This window comes from Sciurus carolinensis, chromosome X (assembly GCF_902686445.1).
Source record: "Sciurus carolinensis chromosome X, mSciCar1.2, whole genome shotgun sequence".
NCBI classification, from domain to species: Eukaryota; Metazoa; Chordata; class Mammalia; order Rodentia; family Sciuridae; genus Sciurus; species Sciurus carolinensis.
Genome location: NC_062232.1, coordinates 65,700,571 through 65,726,680, shown reverse-complemented (window position 1 = coordinate 65,726,680; position 26,110 = coordinate 65,700,571). Strand labels below are relative to the sequence as shown.

The 26,110-nt window shown below is 35.5% G+C and overlaps 1 protein-coding gene across 2 annotated transcripts in view; it reads right to left on the bottom strand.

Annotated features, from left to right (window-relative positions):
- Apool (apolipoprotein O like) overlaps nucleotides 1-6,982 on the bottom strand; it is a 59,761-nt gene extending 52,779 nt beyond the window's left edge. Inside the window, exons 1-2 of one of the 2 annotated variants that reach the window (XM_047536546.1) lie at nucleotides 6,921-6,940; nucleotides 746-867 (exon numbers count right to left, since the gene is read on the bottom strand). Coding sequence is in view for 1 of the 2 variants with exons in the window: in XM_047536545.1 (XP_047392501.1) it covers nucleotides 6,921-6,965 (45 nt within the window). In the remaining variant the exon portion in view is untranslated. Of the gene's footprint in view, nucleotides 1-745; nucleotides 868-6,920 lie in introns of both variants that reach the window. The other variant, XM_047536545.1, reaches the window with a different exon arrangement.
- Between the last annotated feature and the right edge of the window lie 19,128 nt (nucleotides 6,983-26,110).

The window sequence follows — 26,110 nt, the reverse complement described above, 5'->3', positions numbered from 1 at the left end:
CTGATAAAAAGCAAAGATGGCAGAGTGAGGAACATCTTAACCATCCGGATGTTGGCCTCTGGGCCAGGGGTGGGCAGGCCCCTGGGAAGCCAATTGCTCTACTGCACCATTCGAGAATCCTTATCACACAGAACAAACACTTTCCTGATATTTAGGTGCTTTTATATTCATCTCAAAACAAAATTCTGAACTCAGGACATGACAGATATTTCTATGTTCTATTCTAGAGTGGGTAGTCCTGCTTCTTTTATTCAGACACTTTTCATACTGAAATGGGAACACTTTTCTACACATTACCTCCACAGTTTGGAGTGAAAGACTGCTTTTCTTTTGTCCCACCTTTCAGATTCAACACAGAAAGAAGCCCTTAGGAGGCAGTTATCCTGCTGACTTCTCCAGGAAGAAAAAAGAGACTGATATGGGTCTTCTGTTGCAATTTGCTTAATTATCAAGAAATTATTTTGTAAGCTAAAGACAACTGATAGACAGTTTCAAGGTTTTACTCTAAGTTTGCTTGGCCCTGTTTCTTTGGGTCTATGGTAGCCCACTATATCATGGCTAGAATATGTAGAAAAGAAAGACTGTCACCTCATGGTAGCCATAAAGCAAAGAGAAAGAAGGGGCCAAGGTTCCAATATCTCCTTCGAGGGCACACCCCCAATGACCTAACTCCCTCCCACCTGGCCCCACCTCCTAAAAGTTTCTGGGACTGGAGAAGGGATTGGGCAGGTGTTGTAAAACTGACCTTCAACCCTCTTCGATTTGTCTTTTCTTAATTCTGTGCTGTACTCAGATGCTGTATCTTATGGTTTCCTAAGCTCTGGTGAAGTTACTTTCATACATGGACAATTGTTTGAATTGATGTATCTGTAGAAGGACAAGAGCAGGAGAGTCATATTCTGTCATCTTGCTTATGTCCACCTCTAAGCTGAGATTTGGATCACAGATGCTTCCTTAAGCTTCTTAAGCCCTAAGAGCTCCATAAATCTGTCATTTCTAATGTAGTACTTACCCTACAATTTAGAAATGCTTTCATTTCCAAGATCTTAAGTACCTGAAAATTTCCCATTAAAATTAAATGCCATTTGCATCTCCCTTGTTCTTGCAGCTTGTTCTTTCTCACTATGCCCAACAAACTCCTAGTACCCTAGGCAATCACTTCTATTCTTTTTCATTTATATCTTTATCCAGTTTGGACAACTATTTGGATAAATTCCCCAGGTTATGTATTACTCCCACCTTGCCAAACACTCAGAACTTTAGCATACCCATTCTCTCCTTTTGCTTTTCTAGGATGTGAGCAGTTCTGGAGAAAGTCATAACAATAAAAATAATATCAGCTGGGCCCTCACCTCTATGCAAGTATTTTGTTCAATCTCTAAATTACTAAATTCACTAAATTGCCTATAATGCCCTTTCCAAGTCTTTTACATTCTTGAATTCTTAAAGGTATGTTCTACTTTTCCTCTCTTAGATGACCTTATACTGAGAAAACACAGACATCCAATAGGAGGTCTCCAATTTCCCATCTCTGTTCTTCAAAATCTCTCTGTATGTTCTTCATTTTTTTATCTACCTGTCCTGGTCTACAAAGTCAATGATTCCTTTTTTCCAAGGTTAATCCTTCCACTTGTCCTTTTAATTTTACCATCTCTTTATGAAATAAGGTTGAGTGCAGCTTCTAGATTTAGACCATACTATTTCAGATCTACTTCTACCACTTACTGCTGAGCAAGTTACTTAAACTTTCTAAGTTTTGTTTTCCATACCTGTTAAAATACTGGCAAACAGCATACAAAAACACATTAAAAAGATAGTGCATCATGATCAAGTGAGTTTCATTTCAGGGATGCAAGGCTGGTTTAACATGCAGAAATCAATAAATGTAATTCACCACATAAATACCCTAAGAAAAGGAATAACATGATTACCTCAATAGATGCATAAAAAGCATTTGAAAAAGTGTAGCACCCATTCATGATTAAAACACTAGAAAAACTAGGGATAGAAGTAATTTACGTCAACATTGCATAAGCTATATGTGATAAATCCAAGGTCAACATTATACTGAATGGAGAAAAACTGGAAGTATTTCCTCTAAAGAAAGGAACAAGACAAGGATACCCACTTCCATCACTTCTACTCAAAATAGTCCTTGAAACTCTAGTCAGAGCAATCAGGCAAAATAAAGAAATCGATGGGATAAAAATAGGAAATAAGAGCGCAAATAATCTCTGTTTACTGCTCACATGATCCTCTATTTAGAAGAACCAAAAAGACTTCTAGGGCTAGGGATATAGCTCAGTTGGTAGAGTGCCTGCCTTGCAAGCACAAGGCCCTGGGTTCAATCCCCAGCACCACAAAAAAAGAAAAAAAAGACTTCTAGAGCTCATAAATGAATCCTCCAAAGTAGGATATAAACTCAACACCCATAAATCAATTGTGTTCCTATTTTCCAATGATGAATCTGCTGAAAGAGAAATTAGGAAAACTATCCCATTTATAATATCCTCAAAAAAATAAAATAAAATATTTGAGAAGGAATCTAACAAAAGATGTGAAGAATCTCTACAAAGAAAACTATGTAACTTTAAAGAAAGAAATTGAAGAAAACCTTTGAAGGTGGAAAGACTTCACATTTCCTTAGGAAGAATTAATATTGCCAAAATGGCCATACTGCCAAAAACACTATATAGATTCAACAAAATTCCTATCAAAATTCCAATGGCATTTTCAAAGAACTGGAAAAGACAGTTATGAAATTCATGTGAAAAAATAAAAGATCCAGAATAGCCAAAGCAATCCTTAGTAAGAAAAGTGAAGCAGGAGTCATCACAATATGGAACCCCAAATTATATTACACAGCTAAAGTAACAAAAACAGTATAGTTCTGTCATCAAAACAGGCATGAAGACCGATGGAAGAGAACAGAAGACACAGAGACAAAACCACATAAATACACTTATCTGATACCAGACAAAGGTGCCAAAAGAGTATGTTGGAGAAAAGAAAGCCTTTTTAACAAATGGTACTGGGAAAACTGGAAATTCATATGTAGAAGAATGAAATTTAACCCCATCTCTCACCCTGCACAGAAGTCAACTCAAAGTGGATCAGACACCTAGGAATTAGTCCAGAAGCCCTGTGACTACTAGAAAAGAATGTAGGCCCCAAACTCCAACATGTTGGCAAAGGAACCAATTTTCTTAACAAGACTCCTAAAGCACAAGAAAGAAAATAAATCAATAAGTAGGATGGCATTAAATTGAAAAGCTTCTGCATAGCAAAGGAAACAAGCATAGAGAGAGAGTCTACAAAATTGGAGAAAATCTTTGCTACCTGTTCCTCAGGTAGGGCATTAATATTCAGGATGTACAAAGAACTCAAATATCTTAACACCAAAACAAACAAACAATCCAATCAATAAATGGGCAGAAGAAGTAACTACTTATTTCTTTACACTTGTAAAAAAAAAAAAAAGAAGTGCAGTCAACAAATATATGAAAAAATGTTCAACATTTCTAGCAATTAGAGAAAGGCAAATTAAGACCACACTGAGATTTCATCTCATTCAAGTCAGAATGGCAATTATTGAGAATACACACTCATACACTGTTGGTGCAAATTAGTACAACCATTCTGGAAAGCAGTTTGGAGATTCCTCAGAAAACTAGGAATGAACCATCATATGGTTCCCACTCCTCAGTATATATCCAAAAGATTTAAAATCAGCATACTACAGTGATGCAGTACTGCCAGTTCATAGCAGCATATTTCATAATATGCTATGGAACAAACATAGGTGACCTTCAACAGATGAATGGGAAGAGAAAATGTGGTACATATGCATACTGGAGTATTACTCAGCTATAAAGAACAATGTTTTGATATTTGCCAGTGAATTGATGGAACTGGAGACTATCATGCTAAGTAAAACAAATCAGTCCCAAAGCATTAAATGTCAAATATTTTTTTTCTGTTATGCAGAAGCTAATCCAAAATTGGGGGGTGGATAAAATATAACAAGGAAGAGAGAAAGGGGAATAAAGGGCAGGGAGAGGTAATTCCATCAAAATAGAGGAAAGAATTGTAGAATAGATAAAGGAGATAAAGGAAGAGGAAGAAGGGATGGGGTAAGGGAAGAACAGTGGAAACTTTCACATGTGCATGCATGGATGTGGACATTAGGTCCCAGCCTTCGGTGTATGCACAGAATACTTAAAAAACAAACAAACAAAAACTCAGTAAATGGACTGAAGAGGGATCAGTAGAGTGGAGGGAGGGGAGCAGGGGTGAAGTGTTGGGGCATGTATTGGAGTGGATTGGGTTCCATGTTTTGTAATTATGTCAAGGTGTATCCCGGCATTGTATCATAACTAAAAAGGATTTTATTAAAAAAAAGGTGACATCATTATTTTACTTTAAAAAGGTGATAAGTAACAGTATGTACTCCAAGGGCCACTGAAATACAAAAGAGAAAGTCACAGGAATGTGATTAGTGAAATACATGCCTCATATTAAATGTTAAATATAACATAATGGCAGTGATTAATGTTATTATCTTTCAATCTATGCTAGCTCTTAGCACATCGTCCTTCTCTTCAAACTTGCAACAAGGCTCCTGTTTTTAATTAAAAGACACTTCGGGAATTTGCCCCCCCATCCCAAGATATCTTTCCTTCCTTTCACCACTAAACTTCTCTAAACATACACTTTGTTTCCATAAAAAGTAGGGAGTAGTGCAAAGACTTTAAAGCCAAATACGCCTGTGTTTCAGCCTGATTTTTCCACTTAGGAGCTGTAAGACCTGCAACTGACACTTTTTCTAAGCCTGTTTTTCATCTGCAGAATGAGTACAATGACCCTTTCTGAAGGCCATCAAAACGCTTAAATTGAAAATACATGTAAAGCAAATAGCCGAAGTGGGTGATAAGCGAATGCCATTTCTCCATCTCTTATCCTTTCTTTAACCTCCTACAATCTAGACTCTCTTTCTATTACTTTAATACCTTTTCATCTCATTTTAGCTCTCATTAGCATAATGACTTTGGGCATTTATTTGACTTCGCTAAACATTAGTTTTTCATCTATAAAATGATAATATCTACCACTTAAAGTTTCTTAAGAATAAATGAATTAACATATATAAAATGTTTTAGCACAGAGCCCGACTATGAACTAATGGTCAAATCAAAAGATTTTCTTTCTCTAGTTTTCACTAATAGCACACTATTCTAATTTGCTCTAGTAACCACTGACCATTTATTCTGTCTCTGCACATCCTTCATGAAGCTGTTTTTTATTGTCTTCAAACTATGTGTAAGCTTTTTCTCCTTCGAACCCTGAGAGCACTTTGTACTTCTCTTGATATAACGCACTTTCCTTTCTCTGAAATCATAGTCATTTGTATTATGTTGCATCTCCACTGCTTAATTTAGTCTCTTTCATTCTCTTTGCCTGGTACTTATGAATTCAAATATAATTTTTAAATATCAAATATAAATCAGACCTGTGTTGGCTATTAATAATATAAAGACTAAGATGCTATAACTACTGTCCTTAAGAAATTTATAGTTTAGGACAGTAGAAGAGACAAGTAAATAGCCTATTTTTTGTAGTGTAAGAAATACTATGTCAAGAGTATCCTGAGGGTCTCTGAGAGCATATTGAGAAAATATTTAAAGTAGGCTGATGACAACAGGTACAGTCTCTTATAAAAGGCACTTCTTGCACAGCAAATGGGGAGGCTGCTCAAAAAATATCTGTCAAATGAATACATGAACTGTAAGTAGAAAGTAACTGGATGAGGATGGGAAAAGGCACTTAAGGACCATCAGAAAAGAGGAGATAAAAAAATGACATGGAGGGATGAAGCAAGTAATTTAGTACTGAGGACAGAAATTTTTCCAAGAGTCTGGAGATGAAGCTGGAGAGTCAAGGCAGGATGAGATGATCTGGACATAGGAATGTGACCTGGGCCCACAAGGCTGGTAAAGAAGTACCGGTAAGACTTTTTAGTAGAGGAGCATATTCAGATTTGCATTTTGGTCGAAGTACTATGGCAGCACTGGGGAAGATGGATTTCACAAGAGTCAGACTAGAGGTAGAATTCAGTTAGGAGGATGTTATGATAATTCAGATGAAGTATGAGCTCCAGAACTGCAGAAATGAAGTGAGAATGGTAAATCAAGATGACACTGGGACAACTTAAAATCAACTGCAGCTGAACTTAATTATGTGTATTTGTATCTCCAAGTCTAGCAAAAATATTTTATACTTAAAACATCTTACGTAAATACTTGCAGACTACCGTTATTGAAACCTTCTTAAGTAACTGCAGCCAGCTGCGTCACTTCCTGTACTCAGATTCCTAAGTAAACACACCTTTTTTCACTTTAAAACTCAAATAAAGTTGTTATTAGAACACGGAGATTAACAACACCACGTACAAACTCGCACTCTGCAAAGATTCTGGGTCATCTCTATACTGGATATTTTTAACCCCAAATAATATTTGAACAAACTCCTTCGATAAAGTCATGAGGCTCTGCTCTGGGCGCCGAGACAAACGCCAAGGATTCTTTTCTCTTTCTTGCAAGCAGCTCCTAGCCTGGCCATTTTCACCCAGCGGTTCCCAGTGTGTATCATGCTGCTGTATAAACAATCAATCACAGGGGACTAAGGAGAGGGCAGTATTCCGGGCTGAGGAAACTCTTGGAGGGGCAGGGGTCTAGAAGTTTCAAATGTTAATGATTCCAAGTCCTTCACACCCACATCTCCACCCCTCCAGTTTCTGTGGAACTACCTTCCGAAGAGAGAGCCTTTCTAGAGTTACTGGAAGGTCATCGGCACCAAAAGAAAAAAGGAAAATGAAATGAAGAAAAAGTAAAATGAAACTAAGCAAGTTTATTTTCACTCACCCTAACGACCGCCATCTCTATGACCCCCTCGGCTCCAGTATTCATACGGGGAACGCAGAGGGACAAAGTAGTTCAACTAGATTTCTCTCGCGAGAACCCCGCCCTGCTTTGCCCTTTGTCAGCAGGCTCCCGCCGTTTCTCTGCCCTCTTACAAACGCTTTGGCAGCTACTGCAATTAGATTGTGACCCTTCTTCCGGAGACAAGTTTTATCCTTGTAATTGACCATCCAGATCCCTAATAAAGTCTCTCAGAATATTCTCCATAGGTCATTTGAAGTTTGTTTCCTTGGGTACATAACTTTCGTTATTTTTTTTTCTTCAGGCATACATGATATTTAGATAAGAACTTAAAATCGAAGTCCAACTGCCTTAAAAAATAACTATGTAGTCACATGGAGAACACTTTATGTCTACCATAGAGGGACATGTTCATTTATTCTAAAACTATGTCACTGAGCACCGACTCTGTGCCAGGCAGGTCTTCAGAGTACAGAATTAAACTTCGTGGCGTCTCATGAAGCTTATTCTTACAGAAGCCAAAAGAAAACAAATACCGCATAGTGCCAAATGCTATGAAAGAAAGTAAAGCAATGTGGAGACAGGATGGGTTTTTGTTGATTTTTATAGATTAGATAAAGAATCGCTGATGAGGTGATTTGGGAAAATCCTGAAGGAATTTAGTGAAGAGTGTTCCCTAAAGACAGAATAGAAATGAAAAAGTTCAGCCTGGGGGAGTGATGAATTCAGAAGTAGAGAAAAAACATACTATATAGGGTTTGTGTCACCATAAGGGGCTCGAATTTTATTCTGAATAAGATGAGAAGTCATTGGAGGGTTTTGAGCAACGTGTGACATGGTCTGTTACATTCTGAAAGGTTGAGTTGGGTGTTGTCAGGAGACAATACTATGGGTGGCTACAACAATCTCAATAGGGTCAAGGTCTCCCTAAAACCTCCAGTGAATTCTTCTAAATAAATAAGATATTTATAATGTGTCCATCAACATCTTCAATGTTAATTCATTCAGCTGTCTAACAAATATTTATTAGGTACAAACTATATACCAAGCATTAGTAGTGTACCTACAACATTTGATATTCAAAGTAGATTCTTTTTTAACAGAAGCTCCTTTATATGACACAATTATTTTTTAAGAAATAATGATGAAATTAAATTAGTAACAACGGCCCTAAAAATAAAGTCAAATTTTTCTTTTATTGAACTTCATGTATATATGTGTACACATAAACATATATAAAAATGACAATACAAAATAAAACACAAAATAAAGCAATTAGTATGACACAATGAATACAGGAAAGATAACCATATTTAAAATTGCGCTAATGCATTTTTACAGCAGAAAAAAACCTCATATCTACCAGAGAAATGAATAATAGTAATTTCTTGTTTTGGGTCTTAACATCTGCATATTTGTTAATGACTTCATCAAAAGTTTAATACTTATGAATATTTAATACTTTAGACAGCTTTGTTGATTTATTTTTGTTCATACATGATTGTTGACTGATGAATACTTTTTGATAAATTTTAAATCAGTTAATTTTCTCATTAAAGGACAGATATACAAATAGTAAAAGTTTTAAAAATTTTGATGAGCTGAAAGTGATAACACTCACCTATAATCTCAACAACTCTCAAGGCTCTCATGTTCAAGGCCAGCCTCAGCAAGTTAGTGAGACCCTAAATAACTTAGCAAGACCCTATCTCAAAATTAAAAAATAAAAAGGATGGGGATGTAGCTCAGTGGTCAAATGCCCCTGGGTTCAGTCTCCAGTAAAAAACAAATAATAAAATAGAAAAAAAAAAGTGCTGGGGATTTAGCTCAGTAGTAGAATGCCACTGCATTCAGTCCCTAGTATCAATAAAAGAAAAAAAAATTTGTATGAGTTTGGGATAGATTCATAAAAAAACCTATTTTCCCCAAACTCCAGGAATTATAATACCACCTATATCGTTGTTTCTTTAGAATCAAATATGAAGGCATTCAAATTTTCCACAGTTGGAAATTTCAAACAAAATATCTTCACCAGAAATTAATCATAAATTCTGTTATACTTGGTAACAACTTTAGAAATTTTTATTCTTTAAAAATCAGTGAGCTCTGTTTCCTGGTTGTCATGTTCTGGGCTGCTTTTCTCTGATACAGGGGCCTTGTGTTGTGATGCTCTGCCTCATTTAGGATCTAGAGCTATGGTGTAAACTGACCATGGAATGAACCTGTGAAACCAATACTGATAAGACTGCTGTGAATAGAGCAAAGTGAATAGAGCAAATCTTTAAGGCAAAGGAATTTGCATTGTAACTGAAGAAGAAAAGCAATTAACAGTCTTGCTAAATTTCCAGACTGACCTTGAACTATCAGTCCTCCTGTCTCAATGTTCCTAGACACTGGGATTACAAGCATGCTCCATGAACTGTTTATGGAAATAAAACACTTTATATGTTTCTTGGTCTGAGTACTTGAGATGTCAATTTTATACCCAGCCTCAGCTAAATGCAAATTTAAGATTTACAGGTTGCTGGACTGGGGTTGTAGCTCAGTGGGTAGAGTGCAGACCTAGCACAAATGAGGCGCTGGATTTGAGATTCAGCACCACATAAAAAACAAATGAAAAACAAAGGTTAAATTCTTGAAGAAAAATCAGATTTACAGGGTACTTAAAATTATATCAGGATCTCACCAAGTTACTGAGAACATTGCTAGTTGCTGAGGCTGACTTTGAATTTAGGATTCTTCTGACTCAGCCTTCTGATTCACTGGGATTATGGAAAGACTGTTCAAAGAACAGGACAAGCTCCTACAGTGTGGGACAAATAATGTGCTTGGAAAATAATCAGCAGTATCTTCAGAGAAAAACACTCAAAGCTGGGAGCAAATTCACATGGAGTCACTTGTCAAACACACCAAAAATAATCAGCTGGAAGGCTATGGAAAGAGAGTTCTTAAAGGAAATAACACCAAAATCCTTCACCTTAGTGGAGCTACTATTTACTTCAGACTTTGCCTCTTCAGAAGTAAGCATCTTACTCTTTGTTCAAGTTCCTTAATGGGATTTGTACATATATCCAACAATGGACTGTCAGTCATATGACATGAAGCCCCAACTCCCTCAAGATGGAGAGATGAGGCAGATACAGTGGCACATACCTGTAATTCCAGTGACTTTAGGAGGCTAAGGCAGGAGGATCACAAGTTCAAAGCCAGCCTCAGCAATTTAGTGAGGCCCTGTATCAAAATTAAAAATTTTCAAAAATCTGGGATGTAGTTCAGCGGTGGTTGAATACCCATGGTTTCAGTCCCTAATACTAACAAATCAAAATAAAAAACAAAAAGAAAAAAAAGAACAGATTGAGGGATGAACAGGATGAACAGGATACTGGGTGGGGTAGGAGAGGGGACTTGATACAGAACCTCTCTGAAAATAAGGGCAACTTCTTGATAATTTGTTTCTCTGAAGAAATTGAAACAGAGCCTTGAAAATAAAGATTCAAATTGTTTTATCTCCAGAACTTCCTCATACTTAAAATGTAATCTTCCTCCTATTGAGGGCAGATGCCCTGGAAGTTGAGCCTGACAGAATTCTCTGGCTAACTGAATCCACATAGGCTTATTTCCTGCCTTTTGTCTCACTTTGCCTTTTCTTCACTTATTACAGTTTTCCTCAACATTGAATTCTCAAAAATGATTTGAGACAAAAACTCTCCTGTATATACCTTCAAAGTTGGCTTTAAATAAACCTAATTTCCTTCTCCCCTCAAATCATTGAAAATGTCTTACTGAAACTTTGACATCATTTAATAGATTACTTAGGAAAAAGGTCCAGTTCTTGATGTAAATGACAAAAATATTCAATAACAACTCTTTTTATTTCTTCCAATGTCAAATAAGAATCTTTTTTCATTCATCCTGCTATCATTCTGTAAAATTTGACTTCTTAAAATTTAAACATTCACTTCTTTACATTATATTAGTGCCTAGTAAATGACTTTCTCCACTTTTTCTGTAATCCAGTCTTTAAAGTTTAAAACTTAATTTTCCACTTAGTTTTTTTAGTTTTTCAAGGCTATGTTTTTCAAATATTTTTCTGATGAATATCATTAAAAAGTTAACAACAGAAAATTTCAAATTCAGTAAAATTTTCACGTATGAATCAAAAGTTTCTCATTCCAAGCAAAAATATTATTACACTTCTAAGGTTACATTATTCCACTGTTTTAAATGTTCTAAAAACAACTTACTTGTTTATTACTATAATTATTAATATATATTAAATGTAGAAATTAATGGGTTTCACTGTGGCATTTCTGTTTATGCATATATCAAGCTTTGATTTTGTTCACATTTCCTTCTCCAACCTCCTTCCCCTGCAACCTAACTTCCTCCAAATTCCTATTGAGTGAGGGTGCCCTCAGGTCATCTATTTTTTTGTACTTTTTTATTAGTTCATTTTAGTTATGTGTAATACTAGGTTTCATTCTGACAATTATACAAGCATGGAAAATAATTTGCTCTCCCTTAATCCCCAGGACTTCCCCTTTCCCTCTCCTCCTTCCCCCAGTTCTCTTCCCTCTACTCCACTGATCTTCTATTTACTTAGAGTATTTTTTTAGACTAGTGCTTTGTGGATATAATAACAATGAGATTCACTGTGGTATTATCGTATATGTATATAGGAAATTTTGATCAGATTCATACCACCATTCTTCCCTTTTTCTGTCTTTCCTCCCCTCTCTACTCCACTGATCTGTCTTCTATTTTCATGGAATTGCCCCACTTCTCTCTCTCTTTCTTTGTTTTCCTTCCTGCTTGCCTTATTTTGGTCTAGCTTCTGAGTATCAGAGAAAACTTTCAACTTTTGAATTTCTGGGTCTAGCTTATTTCACTTAGCATGATAGTATCCAGTTCCACCCATCTACATGCAAAGGCCATAATTCCATTCTTCTTTATGACTCAGTAATATTTCATTGTGTATAAATAGCATATTTTCTTTATCCATTCATCTATTGACAGGCAAATAAACTGATTCCATATCTTGGCTACTGTGAATAGTCCCATGGATATGCAGGTATCTCTTTTGCATGCTGATTTAATCTCCTTTGAATGTATAACCAGGAGTAGTATATCTGGATCATAGAGTTGCTCTATTTTTAAGTTTTTGAGGTTTTCTGTAGTGGCTGTACAAATTTACATTTCTACTAACAGCATATAAAGTTTCCTTCTTCTCCACAACCTCACCAATATCTGTTTTGTTTGCTTTTTGATGTTTTCTAAGAGTTATTCTTAATGGTGTGGGGTGGAATTTCAAAGCTGTTTTAATTTCAATTTTCCTAACGACTGAAGATATTAATAATTTTTCATATATTTATTGTTCTCATTTATACTCCCTCATTTGTCTAGGTCTATTCAGATCATATTACCACTTATTAATTGGATTATTTGGTTTTGCCAAGAAGTTTTAGGGCTACTTTATGTATTCTGGATATTAATCATCTGTTAGGTAAATAGCTGGCAAAGATTTTATCCCATTCTGTTTTATTGTTTCCTCTTCTGTGAAGAAGATTTTAATTTGATGTAATCCCATGTGTCAATTCCTGCTTTTCATTTCCTGGGCTATAGGAATACTATCCAAAATAATTGCCTGGGTCAATATTTTGAAATGTTTCCCCTATGCTTTCTTCTACTAGTTTCAATGTTTCATGTCTTATATTGAGGTCTGAAGTCCATTTTTAGTTAATATTGTACAGAATGGAAATTAGGGATATATTTTCAATCATCTACATGTGAATATTCAGTTTTGCCAGTACAATTTGTTGATGAGGCTGTCCTTTCTCCAATATGTTTTTGGCAACTTTTTCAATAATCAGTTGCTTGAAGTCGTATGGGTTTATTTCTGGGTCCTCTATTCTGCTCAGTTACCATTCCTGTCTTTTTTTTTTATGCCAATGCTATGCTGTTGTTTTTAATATGGCTCTGTAGTTTGTTTTGAAATCAAATATTTTGATGTCTCCAACATTCCTCTTTGTGCTCAGAATTGCTTTCACTATTCCATGTCTTTTGGGATTCCATATCAATTTTAAGATTGTTATTTCTAGTACTATAAAGAATATCATTAGTATTTTGATGGGAATTGCATTGAATCAGTAGATTGTTCAGGGTAGTATAGATATTTTAACTGTGTTTTCCCAATATATGAGTATGGGAGATGGTTCAAACTTCTAGTTTTTTTTTATTTCATCTTTCAGTATTTTCTAATTTTCATTATAGAGGTCTGTCACATCCATTGTTAGGATTATTATTAGATCTGTGTGTGTGTGTGTGTGTGTGTGTGTGTGTGTGTGTGTGTGTGTAAAATGAGAATGGAATTGCTTTCCTGAATTATTTCTTAGTGAGTTCACTATTGGTATATAGAAAAGTTAGTGGTTTTTATGTTGATTTTTGTATCTTGCAACTTCACTGATTTTGATATCATGCCTAAACATCTTTTTGTATCTATAGATTTTTCATGTATAGATTTTCTGTGTATAGAATCATCATCTCCAAACAGTGATGATTTGATTTTGTCTTTTCTATTTGTTTACATTTTATTTCTTTCTTTTCCCTAATTGATTGTGCTAAAATTCCTACTACTATATTAAATAAGAGTAATGAGAGAGGATGCCCTTGTCCTGTTTCTGTTCTTAGAGGAAATGGTTTCAGGTGTTTCTCATTCAGTATGATGTTGACTTTGTGTTTATCATATATAACCTTTACTATGTTTAGGGATGATCACTCAATACCTATGCTATTCAAGGCTTCATCATGAAGGGATGTTGAATTTTATTAAATATTTTTCTACATCCATTGAGATGAATATGTGATATTCATCCTTCATTCTAGTTATGTGCTCCATTACATGTTTTGATTTCTATACACTGAACTTCATTACTGGAATGGAAACAACTTGCTCTTGATATGTGATCTTAATAATATACTTTTAAATTCTATTTGCAAGTGTTTTGTTCAGGATTTTTGCATCTATTTGTCATGGATATTGAACAGCAGTTTTTCTTCTTTCTTTTCTTTCTTTCTTTCTTTATAGAAACTCAATTCACAGCAGCTAGATTGTGGAACCAACCTAGATACCCTTCAATAAATGAATGGATAAGCAAACTTTGGTACATATACACAATGGCATATTACTCAGCCTTAAAGAAGAATAAAATTATGACATATGCAGGAAAATGGTTGGAGTTGGTGAGTATCATGCTAAGTGAAATAAACCAATCCCCAAAAAACAGAGGCTGAATGTTTTCTCTGATAAGCGGATGCTGATACATAACAGGGGTGGGGAGCAGGGAGGGGTAAGGGAAGAATGGATGAACTTTGGATTGTGTAGAGAGAAATGAGGGGTGGGGAGGGGACGGGGGAAAGAAAGATGATGGAATGAGACAAAAATCATTACCCTATGTACATGTATGGTTACACGAATGGTGTGACTCTACATCATGTACAACAAGAAAAATGAAAAGTTGCATCCCATTTGTGTACAATGAATCAGAAAGCATTCTGTTGTCATGTATAACTAAACAGAACAAACAATAAAAATAAAAAATAAAAAAACTTGTTTTGAGATCTAATATATGGTCTATTTCGTAAAAAGTCCCATGTGTTCATGAAAAGAATGTGTATTCTGCAGCTGTTGAATGGAATATTCTGTAGACACCTATGTATTTCAATTTATCTATAGTATAATTTATCTCTCACGTTTCTTTGTTAATTTCTTGTCTGGATGATCTATGTATTGGAAAAAGTGTGATTTGAATAACTCACTATTATTATATTGGTCCTCTCTCACTTTATCTCTAGTAGAATTTGTTTTACAAAGTCGGGTGCTGTGATGTTCAGTGTATATATGATTATAATGTTCTGTCTTCTTGGTGTATTATTCCCTTTATAAAAACATAGTGACCTTCTTTACCCTTCTAACTAACTTTGTCTTAAAGTTTATTGTTAAGAGGTAAGTGTACCTCCTCCTCCTTGCTTTCAGATTCCATTTCCTTGCAATATTGTTTTCCATCCTTTCAATTTCAGGCTGTGTATATCTTTGCACATGAGATGAATTTCTTATATTCAACATATGGGTGGGTCTTGTTTTTTAATACCTTCAGACAGTCTTTGTCTTCTAATTGGAGAATTAAGAGCATTTAATTTCAGAGTTATTTTTGAGTGGTATGTGCAGATCCCTGTCATTTTCTTGATTTGCTTCTGGTTGTTTTAATAATTAGGTGTATGTTTCTTCCTCCCTTTATCATTTTAGGATTTTGATGGTTTACTGCATTAATGTTTGATTCTTTTGATTGTTTTTTATTTTTATTTGCATGACTCCTTTTCTAATATTTTTCTTTTTTCTTTCATGCATTCTCATGAGTATTTATCTTTCTTCCTTTCTCAGGTGTAAGATTCCCTTTGTCATCTTTAATGTTGGGCTAGTGGTCATGAATTCTCTAAGTTTATGTATATCTTGGGAGATCTTTATTTACCCTCAATAGTGAAGGATAACCTTGCTTATTATAGTAATCTTAGAAGTTTTGTTTCAGGTCTTCCAATACATTATTACATGCCCGCCTGGTTTTCACAATTTCTTCTAAGAATTCTGCTGTTAGTCTGATAGGTTTGCCTTTGAATGTGATTTGGCACTTCTTGGTTTATATTAAAAAGATAGTGCACCACGATCAAGTGGGTTTTATCCCAGGGATGCAAGGTTGGTTCAACATTCAGAAATCAATAAATGTCATTCACCATATCAACAGACTTAAAGTTAAGAATCACATGATTATTTCAATAGATGCAGAAAAAGCATTCGATAAAATACAGCATCCCTTCATGCTCAAAACACTAGAAAAAATTGGGGTAGTGGGAACATTCCTTAACATCACAAAGGCCATCTACGCTAAGCCCATGGCCAATATCATTCTAAATGGTGAAAAACTGAAAGCATTCCCCCGAAAAACTGGAACAAGGCAGGGATGCCCTCTTTCACCACTTCTATTCACCATCGTCCTTGAGACTCTAGCCAGAGCAATTAGACAAACCAAAGAAATTAAAGGGATACGAATTGGAAAAGAAGAACTCAAACTATCCCTGTTCGCTGATGACATGATTATATATTTAGAGGAACCTGGAAATTCCACCAGAAAACTTTTAGAACTCATAAGTGAATTCAGTAAAGTAGCAAGTTACAAGATCAATGCTCATAAATCCAATGCATTTCTTTTTTATTGTAAACAAATGGGATACATGTCGTTTCTCTGTTTGTACATGGCGTAAAGGCATACCATTTGTGTAATCATAAATTTACATAGGGTAATGCTGTTTGATTAATTTTGTTATTTTTTTCCCTTCCCCCCCACCCCTCCCACCCCTCTTTTCCCTCTATACAGTCCTTCCTTCCTCCATTCTTGCCCCCCTCCCTAACCCTAACTCTAACCCTAACACTAACCCCTCCCACCCCCCATTATGTGTCATCATCCACTTATTAGCGATATCATTCTTCCTTTGTTTTTTTGAGATTGGCTTATCTCACTTAGCATGATATTCTCCAATTTCATCCATTTGCCTGCAAATGCCATAATTTTATCATTCTTTATGGCTGAGTAATATTCCATAATCCAATGCATTTTTATACATAAGTGATGAATCTTCAGAAAGAGAAATTAGGAAAACTACCCCATTCACAATAGCATCAAAAAAAATAAAATACTTGGGAATCAATCTCACAAAAGAGGTGAAAGACCTCAACAATGAGAACTACAGAACACTAAAGAAAGAAATTAAAGAAAACCTTAGAAGATGGAAAGATCTCCCATGTTCCTGGATAGGCAGAATTAATATCGTCAAAATGGCCATACTACCTAAAGTGCTATACAGATTCAACTTTTAACATCTTTATTCATTCTTTGCTTTTGGCAATTTAATTGTATGTTGTGAACAGATTCTTTTCTACTCATGCCTATTTGAGGTTCTAAATGCCTCCTACACCTGGATGTCCATGTCTTTCCCAAGATTTTGGAAAGTTTCTGCTGTTATTTTACTCAGTACATTTTATCTGCCTTAGCATGTAGTTCTTCTCCATCTGTTCTGTGTTTATCTAGATATTTGATTTATTAATGGTATTCCAGAGATCTTGTTCTCTGCATTCTTATTTTTTAAAATTGTATTGAGTGTAATAATACGGCAGTTTTCTTCAAGCCCTGATACTCTTCTCTTTTCTGCTTGATTTGATCTATTTTTGAGACATTCAACTGAGATTTTTATCTGACCAAACTCCTCATTTTTAAGATTTCTGATTGATTCTTTTTAAAAATCTCTCTTTAGTGAACTGCTCATTAACTGCATTGTCCTCCTCAATTTATTCAAGTGATTATTTGTATTCCCTGGATTTCACTGAACTTTTTAAAAATTATTCTTTTGAATTATTTGTCTTGAATTTAATCCATTTCAAAATCTTTAGAATGTGTTACGATGGTGTTATGAATCTTAAGAAGTGATATACTATCTTGTTTCATATTTCTTTTGCTTCTATGTTGAGATTTATTCATCTGTTGAGATGAATATATTTTCCATTATTATGTGGTGTATTTCACAGTATGTGGCTTTCTGCTTTAATATGACTCAGGATATCAGTGTGTTGTGTATTACTGAATTTGTTTTCAACTTGACTCAATTGTTCACTCTCCATGTCATTTTTGTTGCAATTCATGGATCAGGGCACAGATATGTACCATTTTGGAGTCTGAGAGACCTACGCTCTCTTCAAACCTTGCAAGATAGAGACACTCTGATAATTTAGGCAGATGTTTTGTAGGCAGCAGATTATGTGAAATGCACCCTCTGAAGTTACTCTTATTATAGAAGTGGGAGACTCTTATCAGGAGTAGTGGATTTCCATAGGCACTGCTGATAGTAGTAGTTACTTGAAAGTGATTCTGATGGTGGTTGCTATAGTCACGATAAAGGGTCTAAAATTTTTATCCTCCAGTTGGAGACTGGTGTGGATCTAGGTGCTTCATGGGATGGGTCAGTGTCTGGAATCACATTTTCCTTCCTGTGAAATTCACCTTCAGTCTTACCAGCACTATGCCATCAGACCAAGTATGGCTGCAGTTGATGTAGAGAAACCCCACAGATGCAGTGTCCACATCTGTTGTGTTTTTCATTCTCCTGTTATTATAGTGTGCCTGCCCAGGAGCCTAATCTCAGCCTATTCCTAGTTGTGCCCATTTCGGTATGGATAAACAGCTGGGCATTTATGTTCCCACTTTTCTTTAAGCAGAAGTATATACCAGGGTTTGAGCAGGACTGGGTTTTGGTTGGAGTTTAGCTTTCTTCTGATCTGGGAGTAAAGCTCAAAGATTGTCTGCCAAAGGTGCATGAGACCCTGGGCTGAATCCCTAGCACCAGAAGAAAAGAGAGAAAATTAAAAAATAAAATAGATAAATAAAAACAAGGAGAAAGAAGAAACAAATAATGGAAAGAAAATGAAAGAAAAAAGGATAAATGGGAAGAATAAAAATCAAATTGAAAAAAATTAATGAAAATAAAAGAAAAATTAAAAACAAAAATTAAAAATGAAAGAATGGATGAATAAAATAATCAGTCATAAATTCTTCCTAGCTAAGGAACTCAGAAACATAAAAGGTAACCTGATCAGAGGTTATACCAATCTAATCTTCTCTCCATGTGTTTCTAAAGTTGGAATCTGGTAGGTATAGGGTAGTGGGTTACAGCTACAATTTGTTGGGATTACTCCCAGTACCTGCCAAACTAGCTGAGGTGTAATGTAGGCCGTGCCAGGCATTTCTTGCCCAACACATAAAGGCAAAATATTAGCCACACCAGGGATATAGTTTCTTCAGAGGTTTTTGTTTTCTTTTTAAAAATTTATTCTAATTAGTTATACATGACAGTAGAATGAATTTTGACACATTGTTCACAAATGCAGCACAACTTGTCATTCCTCTGACTATGCATGATGCAGAGTCACATCAGTCATGTAATCATACATATAAATAGGGTAATAATGTCTGTCTCATTCTATCATCCTTCCCACTCCAACACTCCTCCCCTCCACTCACTCCTCTCTGCCCAATCCAATGTTCCTCCATTCTTCCCTACCCACCGCACTATGGATCAGCATCCACTTATCAGAGAAAACATTTGGCTCTTGGTTGTTTCCCTTTGGCTTATTTCCCTTAGCATGATATTCTCTAACTCCATCCATTCCATAATTTCATTCTTCTTTAAGGCAGAGTAATATTCCATTGTGTGTATATATATCACATTTTCTTTACTTATTCATCCATTGAAGGGCATCTAGGTTGGATCCATAGTTTAGCTATTGTAAATTGAGCTGTTACAAACATTGATGTGGCTGTATCTCTGTAGTATGCTGATTTTAAATCCTTTGGGTATAGGCCAAGGAGTAGGATAGCTGGGTCAATGGTGGGTCTATTCCAAGTTTTCTAAGGAATCTCCAAACTGCTTTCCAGAGTGGCTACACCAATTTGCAATCCCACCAGCAACGTATGAGTGTACTTTTTCCACACATCCTCGCCAACACTCATTGTTGCTTGTATTCTTGATAATCCCCATTCTAATTGGGGTGAGATGACATCTTAGGGTAGTTTTGATTTGCATTTCTCTAATTACTAGAGATGTTGAACATCTTTTCATATATTTGTTGATGAACTTCTGTGAAGTGTCTGTTCAGTTCCTTAGCCTCCTTATTGATTGGGTTATTTGTATTTTTGGTGTTAAGTTTTCTGAGTTCTTTTTTATATCCTGGAGATTAGTGCTCTCTCTGAGGTGGGTGTGGTAAAGATTTTCTCCCACTCCGTAGGCTCTCTCCAGAGTTTTAAATCTGTGCACTGAGTGGTGTGGCAAGTGGTAGGGCCATAGTTGCCAAGATATTCAGGCTAATTGAATTTGGTTATAATGTGACCAATTTCAGGCCTAAATTCACTCCAGAGGTTTTTAAACTATTTGCCTTGTCACATGTTTAAACTTCTGAGGGCAAAAAGAGTAATTGAACCACTGAGTTTTGTGCTAGAGTGGGTTTGTGGGAACAAGTCTGTTACCCTCAACCCCAGCACCTTGGAACCTTGCTCCCATTTGAGCCATATGCTACTCATGTTGCACCCAGTCACAGATGGCAGGTTTATTTTAACCACTGGTTCCAGAAGGCAGTGCCCTCTTCTTCCCTCCACATTTCCGCCTGTGTTCCCTGCAACATAAAACTCATAGTGGATTGTCAGAGACACTCCCCCAAGACAAGATTGTCTCCTGTGGCTGTGGTCTGCCCAGTCATTGCAGTGGGGTGTCCATATGGACTCTGAGATATGGTTATGCTGAGTTTTATGACCTCCCACCTCACAGCAATATGGTCTCAGATGATAATACTGTTCTTAGTATGGTTCCTGGCTATAGCACTCTGAAAGTTTTTGAAAGATGCATTGAAATGTTTCCCTAAACCTAACTTGCTGTGTAGGATCCAGGTCACTTATTTATTTAAGCTGCTTGGCTATACAGCCTTCTGAATCACACCATGATTCTTTCTCATTCACCTTTACTCCCCTTGAAGGGAGAGTACTCTTTCTCTGACTGAGGTGCCAAATGCTAGTTGAAGGGGTATTCTGCTTCTCTTGCTTCATTATTCTTCCTATCATCTAGATTTCACCAGGATCCATTTTCTCTGTTGTCAATTTCCAGTGGTTACCCATGGCCACTCACTTCCCCAAGCAGTTACACACCTGTTACTTTGTTTCTATCCTATGAAGAAGCAGAATAGTGCTGGGTGCCCCTATTTTGTCATCTTCTGACTTACTGTTTAAAATCTTAAACACAAGTCATTCCAAGTGCTCACATAAGATGGCAGAACTGAAGGAACCCAAGTTCTGTTTATCTTTTTTATCTACAAAATGTTTTCATTACTACCTCTACTTTTACCATACTTTGTGAACTTTTAAACACCTAGAAAGAAAAGATGTTTCAAATAAGTACTTAAGGTTGTCCACTACAATCAGTGTGCTATGATTGTTTATTTAGAATCTATTGGTAAAATGCAGGGATATGTAGTACCACCAGGGATGGAGACACAAATTACACCAAAGGTGAGCTCCAACAATTAATAAAATTTGTGAACTTATTCTCCAAGTGAATGCATGTAGTTTGATTGATATGTGGTAGAGACCAAATGCATACATAACTGGGAATTCTCCAATCTTTATGAAGAGTAAAATGTCTGCTAAACAATGATAAAACTTGTTATTAGGTTACATATATGTATATGATTAAATCTCAACAGTATCCACAAAATTTCTCTAGAATTTAGACACAAAGAAAGTCTAAGGAAAGTAAGGAGTATTTTCTCACTCACATTTGATTAGAATTGCCAAGGCACAGTGATAATAGAAAGTAGGATGATTTTATTATGTTTTTGAAAAATTCTCTACACATACTCCTTCCTCTTATTGCCTTCACTCAGGTCTGACTACTCCCACTTCTGCCCATGGTACACTACTAGTACGAATTCTTCTACAAAACAGACATAATCTCTAACCTGGTGCAAACTAAGCATACATTTTTCAATGAAAAAACAAATAAGATAATTTTAAATACTGATAAATAATATAGAGTGTGACTGAGTTGAGAGGAAAGGTTCTTTAGATTAGGAGGGCAAAGAACCTCTTCAAGGATCAGACTTTTGAGTAAAAAGAGAATCCAATCACATAATTATCTGAGTGTTCCAGGCAGAGGGAACAACATATACAAATACTCTGAGGTGTTAAGAAACTTACTGCATTGCATGTGAAGTAGAAAGTGATATAGAAGTCAGGCAGGATCCAAATCATATATAAAGAATTTGTATTTATATTTTGAAGGACATATGTTTTTAAATATTGATAAACTTATTGTAGATTTACCAATTGCTACTGATTACTTTGATCACAAAATTAAGCTTTGCTTAATGAGCAGTTTTAGAATCAAAGTAAGATTTTGACTTCTAAAAGAGGAGTTCTATAAGGGAACAAATTAGATCAGAGATACTCAAAGTTAGTGTACATAAGAATCACCTGAATGATTTGATAAAATGCAGATTTCTGAATACCTCCCCTACATGTTAGTATTTGTTTGGTGTTATATAGAGGTGTTCTAAAGAGTGTTTCATGTATATCTAATGTTGGGTATTTTCATCACATTTTGAGATAATTGTCAGTTCCAATTAGATTAAATCCATGACTTATAATGGTATCTTGTTTCCAGCTTTGATATTCTAAGCTTTTATAAGGGCTCTCATTTAATTTTATTTGGTGATCCTGGGCAACTTCAGTTTTGGATACACTGATTGTAGCGGACAACCTTAAGTACTTATTTGAAACATCTTTTCTTTCTAGGTGTTTAAAAGTTCACAAAGTATGGTAAGAGTAGAGGTAGTAATGAAAACATTTTGTAGATAAAAAAGATAAACAGAACTTGGGTTCCTTCAGTTCTGCCATCTTATGTGAGCACTTGGAATGACTTGTGTTTAAGATTTTAAACAGTAAGTCAGAAGATGACAAAATAGGGGCACCCAGCACTATTCTGCTTCTTCATAGGATAGAAACAAAGTAACAGGTGTGTAACTGCTTGGGGAAGTGAGTGGCCATGGGTAACCATCAGAGAAAATGGATCCTGGTGAAATCTAGATGATAGGAAGAATAATGAAGGAAGAGAAGCAGAATACCCCTTTTCTCCAATGACTATAACTCCACTTCCACTTCACCATCCACAATGATGGCCATATCTTTAACTTTCTTTTCATTAGAAAACTGATTATCTCTGAAAATTTAAATTCAAACTTTTATTTTTCTCAGACCTCAATTATTATCCTTTGAGTTCTTTTACCTTTACCTTTTCTTTGGTTTCCTTTAGATCTCTAGGCCTTAAGTCTGTACTAACTATCTATGGCCAGACAAAAATTTATCTCAAATTTGGCAATATAAAAAAACAAACATTTATTATCTCATGGTTCTGTGGGTCAGGAATTGAGAAACAACTCAGATGTATGACTTTTCCTCCTGGGATCTCATGAATCTGTAGACAAAGTACTGGTTAGAGCTTCAGTTATAAGAATTCTTGATTTGATCTGCAGGAACCACTTCCAAGTTGGTTCACTCACAACATTGTTGGAAGGAGACCTCAGTTATTTTCCATGTGAATCTTTCCATAGGGAATTGTTTCCATGACATGGTAATTAGCTTCCTCTGAAATGAGTGATATGAGAGAAAGAACAATGAGGAAGCTACTTTGCCTTTTATGTCCCAATTGTGGATGTCACAGGCTGTCTCCTAAGCCACATTCATTAACAATGAGTCACAAAGTAAACCCCATACTCGTCAGGAAGGGAAGTAAGCCCTTGGTTTTAAAATGAGGGCTATCAAGGGATTTTATACATCTTTTAAAGACTTAAACATCTTTCCTTTTTTTCTACTATCCACTGATAGTAGATCTTTTATCTACTATCATCACTGATCCTTTATCTTTTCTAACCAGCATGCACTTCATGATACATCTCTTCAATCACTTTGTTATCAATAAACTCAACTACTCAGTCTCACTGTAACAGCTTCATTTTACCACCTGAAAAAATAAACTTACATTCTGCCTCAGTTTAGGTGTACTTACACAGCTCATTCTCTTCTATATGGAGGCTATTTTAAATCTTCTCTCAGTAAACTTAAACTGGTTGCTGTTGCATTCTCTTTTGGGGACTTCTTGTTTTCCCATTCACTAATTCTTGGTTAGGTTTAGTTATAAGTAACAAAATTCTACATATCAACAATAATTTATTATATACTTCCTTTTCACATAGGCAGTTCAGGGATGATATGTGAACTTCATGATTTTTAGGAAACCAAACCCCTTCTATCTTCTTGTTCTAGCATCTTCAACATATATATCTACTTCCTGGTTCAAAATGGTTCCTCCACTTCTAGTCATTACAGTTGAATTTCAATAAGCTGGAAGGATAAAAGGGGAACAAGAAGAATTCACTCCCTACATTAAGGGCGTTTCTCAACAGTGCAAGACTTATTGCTGCTGCTCAGATTCTGTTGGCCAGAACCTAGTTACGTATCCAGACTTAATACCAAGGGAGTCTAGGAAATTAACTCTATAACTGCAACAGTGATATTTCCAGATTAAGAAAGAAAAAACTTGGTTCTGTTAATACAGAAGATAGAATGAATAAAGGAATCTATTTCACAGTGTTTTACTTTTTTACTTATACACTAGATAATTTCACCCTACCTGTGACTTCAACTAGTAATTTTGTAGAGTTGATTCCTAAATCCATTTATTCTTCTTAAAGCTATCTTTGAGCTTCAGACAGTCCGCTAGTGACAGGAAATCATAAGTTCTGTAATTATTTGGACTGCAGCACCTTGAGGCACTATAGAACAAGGTTCCTACTCAGATTGTATAGCCTATGCAGGTGAGTCTTCTCTGGATTGTGGTGCTCGTGTGAGCTCCTTTTTCTTCTTCCTTCTCCCCCTCCTCTTCTTCTCCTTCACCTTCTACATATCTTTCATTTTACAGACCCAGGGCCTGTTGTATACTAGGCAAGGATTCTACTAGTGAGCTACATTTGAAGCCCTGATGTAGTAAATAAAAAAAATCTTCCCTCAAGTTCTTGGAAATATAATTTTCCTTCAAAATAGGGGAGAAGAAATGTTTAATGCATTTGCCATTAGTGTCCTTCAATCTAGGAGAAAAGAGAAAATAAGTATTAAATCACAAAAACAAAGTCCTATAACTATTATGCTCTGCAACTGAGCTTTATGTTTTTAATATTCTTGAACAACTTTGAGTAGACTTCTGATTCTTACAAACATATATGTCCTAAGACAAATTTATTTTTTAATTTAATTTTTGTTTAACTTAAATTTATTTTAACTGGCATATAAAACACAAAAATTTTATGTATTAATAAAATACCACATGAGGTTTCCATGAATGTATATTTAAATCAGGTTAAACATATCTACCTCCTCAAATATCTATCATTTCATTAAGGTGAAAACACCAAAATTCTTTCTTCTAGATTTTTAAATTATGCAGTGTATTATTGATTTCTATAGTAACAATACTGAGCAATAGCATATCAAAACTTCTTATGTCTATATTGATCAGCTGCTCCCCATCCCTCCTTTTCCCCTACTATTCTCAGCCTCTGGTAACAACCATTTCACTCTCAACTTCCAACGATGTCAACTTTTAAAATCCATATATAAGGGAGCTCATGCTGTACTTGTCTATTTATGCTGACTTATTTCACTTGACATAATGATCTCCAGTTTCATTCATATTATCACATGACAGGATTGCATTGAATGGTTGAATGGTATTCCATTGTATTTATGCACCATATTTTTTAATTTTTCAGTTGATGGACACATAGATGATTTCCATTTCTTTGCTATTGTGAGTAGTGTTGCAGTAAACATGGAGTGCAGATGTCTCTATTTGATTTCATCTTCTTTGGATATATGCCCAATAGTGAGATTGCTAGATCATATGGGAGTTCTATTTTTTAATTATTTTGAGAAATCTGCATGCTATTTTTCATAATGACCTACAAATTGTTAAAATTTTATTTTTGATCGATAGATAATTGTATAAACTTATGGAATCCAATGTAATATTTGGGTAGATGTTTACATTGTGGAATGACTAAATGAAGTTAATTAATAAATCCTTCAACTCATCTATTTATATTTTTTATGGAGATGATATTTAGTGTCTACTTTTAGAACAACTTTTTCATTCATGCTAAGTGAGATAAGCCAATCTCAAAAAACCAAAGGAAGAATGATCTCGCTGATAAGCGGATGATGACACATAATGAGGGGTGGGAGGGGTTAGCGTTAAGTTTAGGGTTAGGTTTAGGGTTAGGATTAAGGAGGGGGGCAAGAATGGAGGAAGGAAGGACTGTATAGAGGGAAAAGAGGGGTGGGAGGGGTGGGGGGGAAGAAAAAAAATAACAGAATGAATCAAACAACATTACCCTATGTAAATTTATGATTACACAAATGGTATGCCTTTACTCCATGTACAAACAGAAAAAAAAATGTTATGAAAGAGATTAAAAA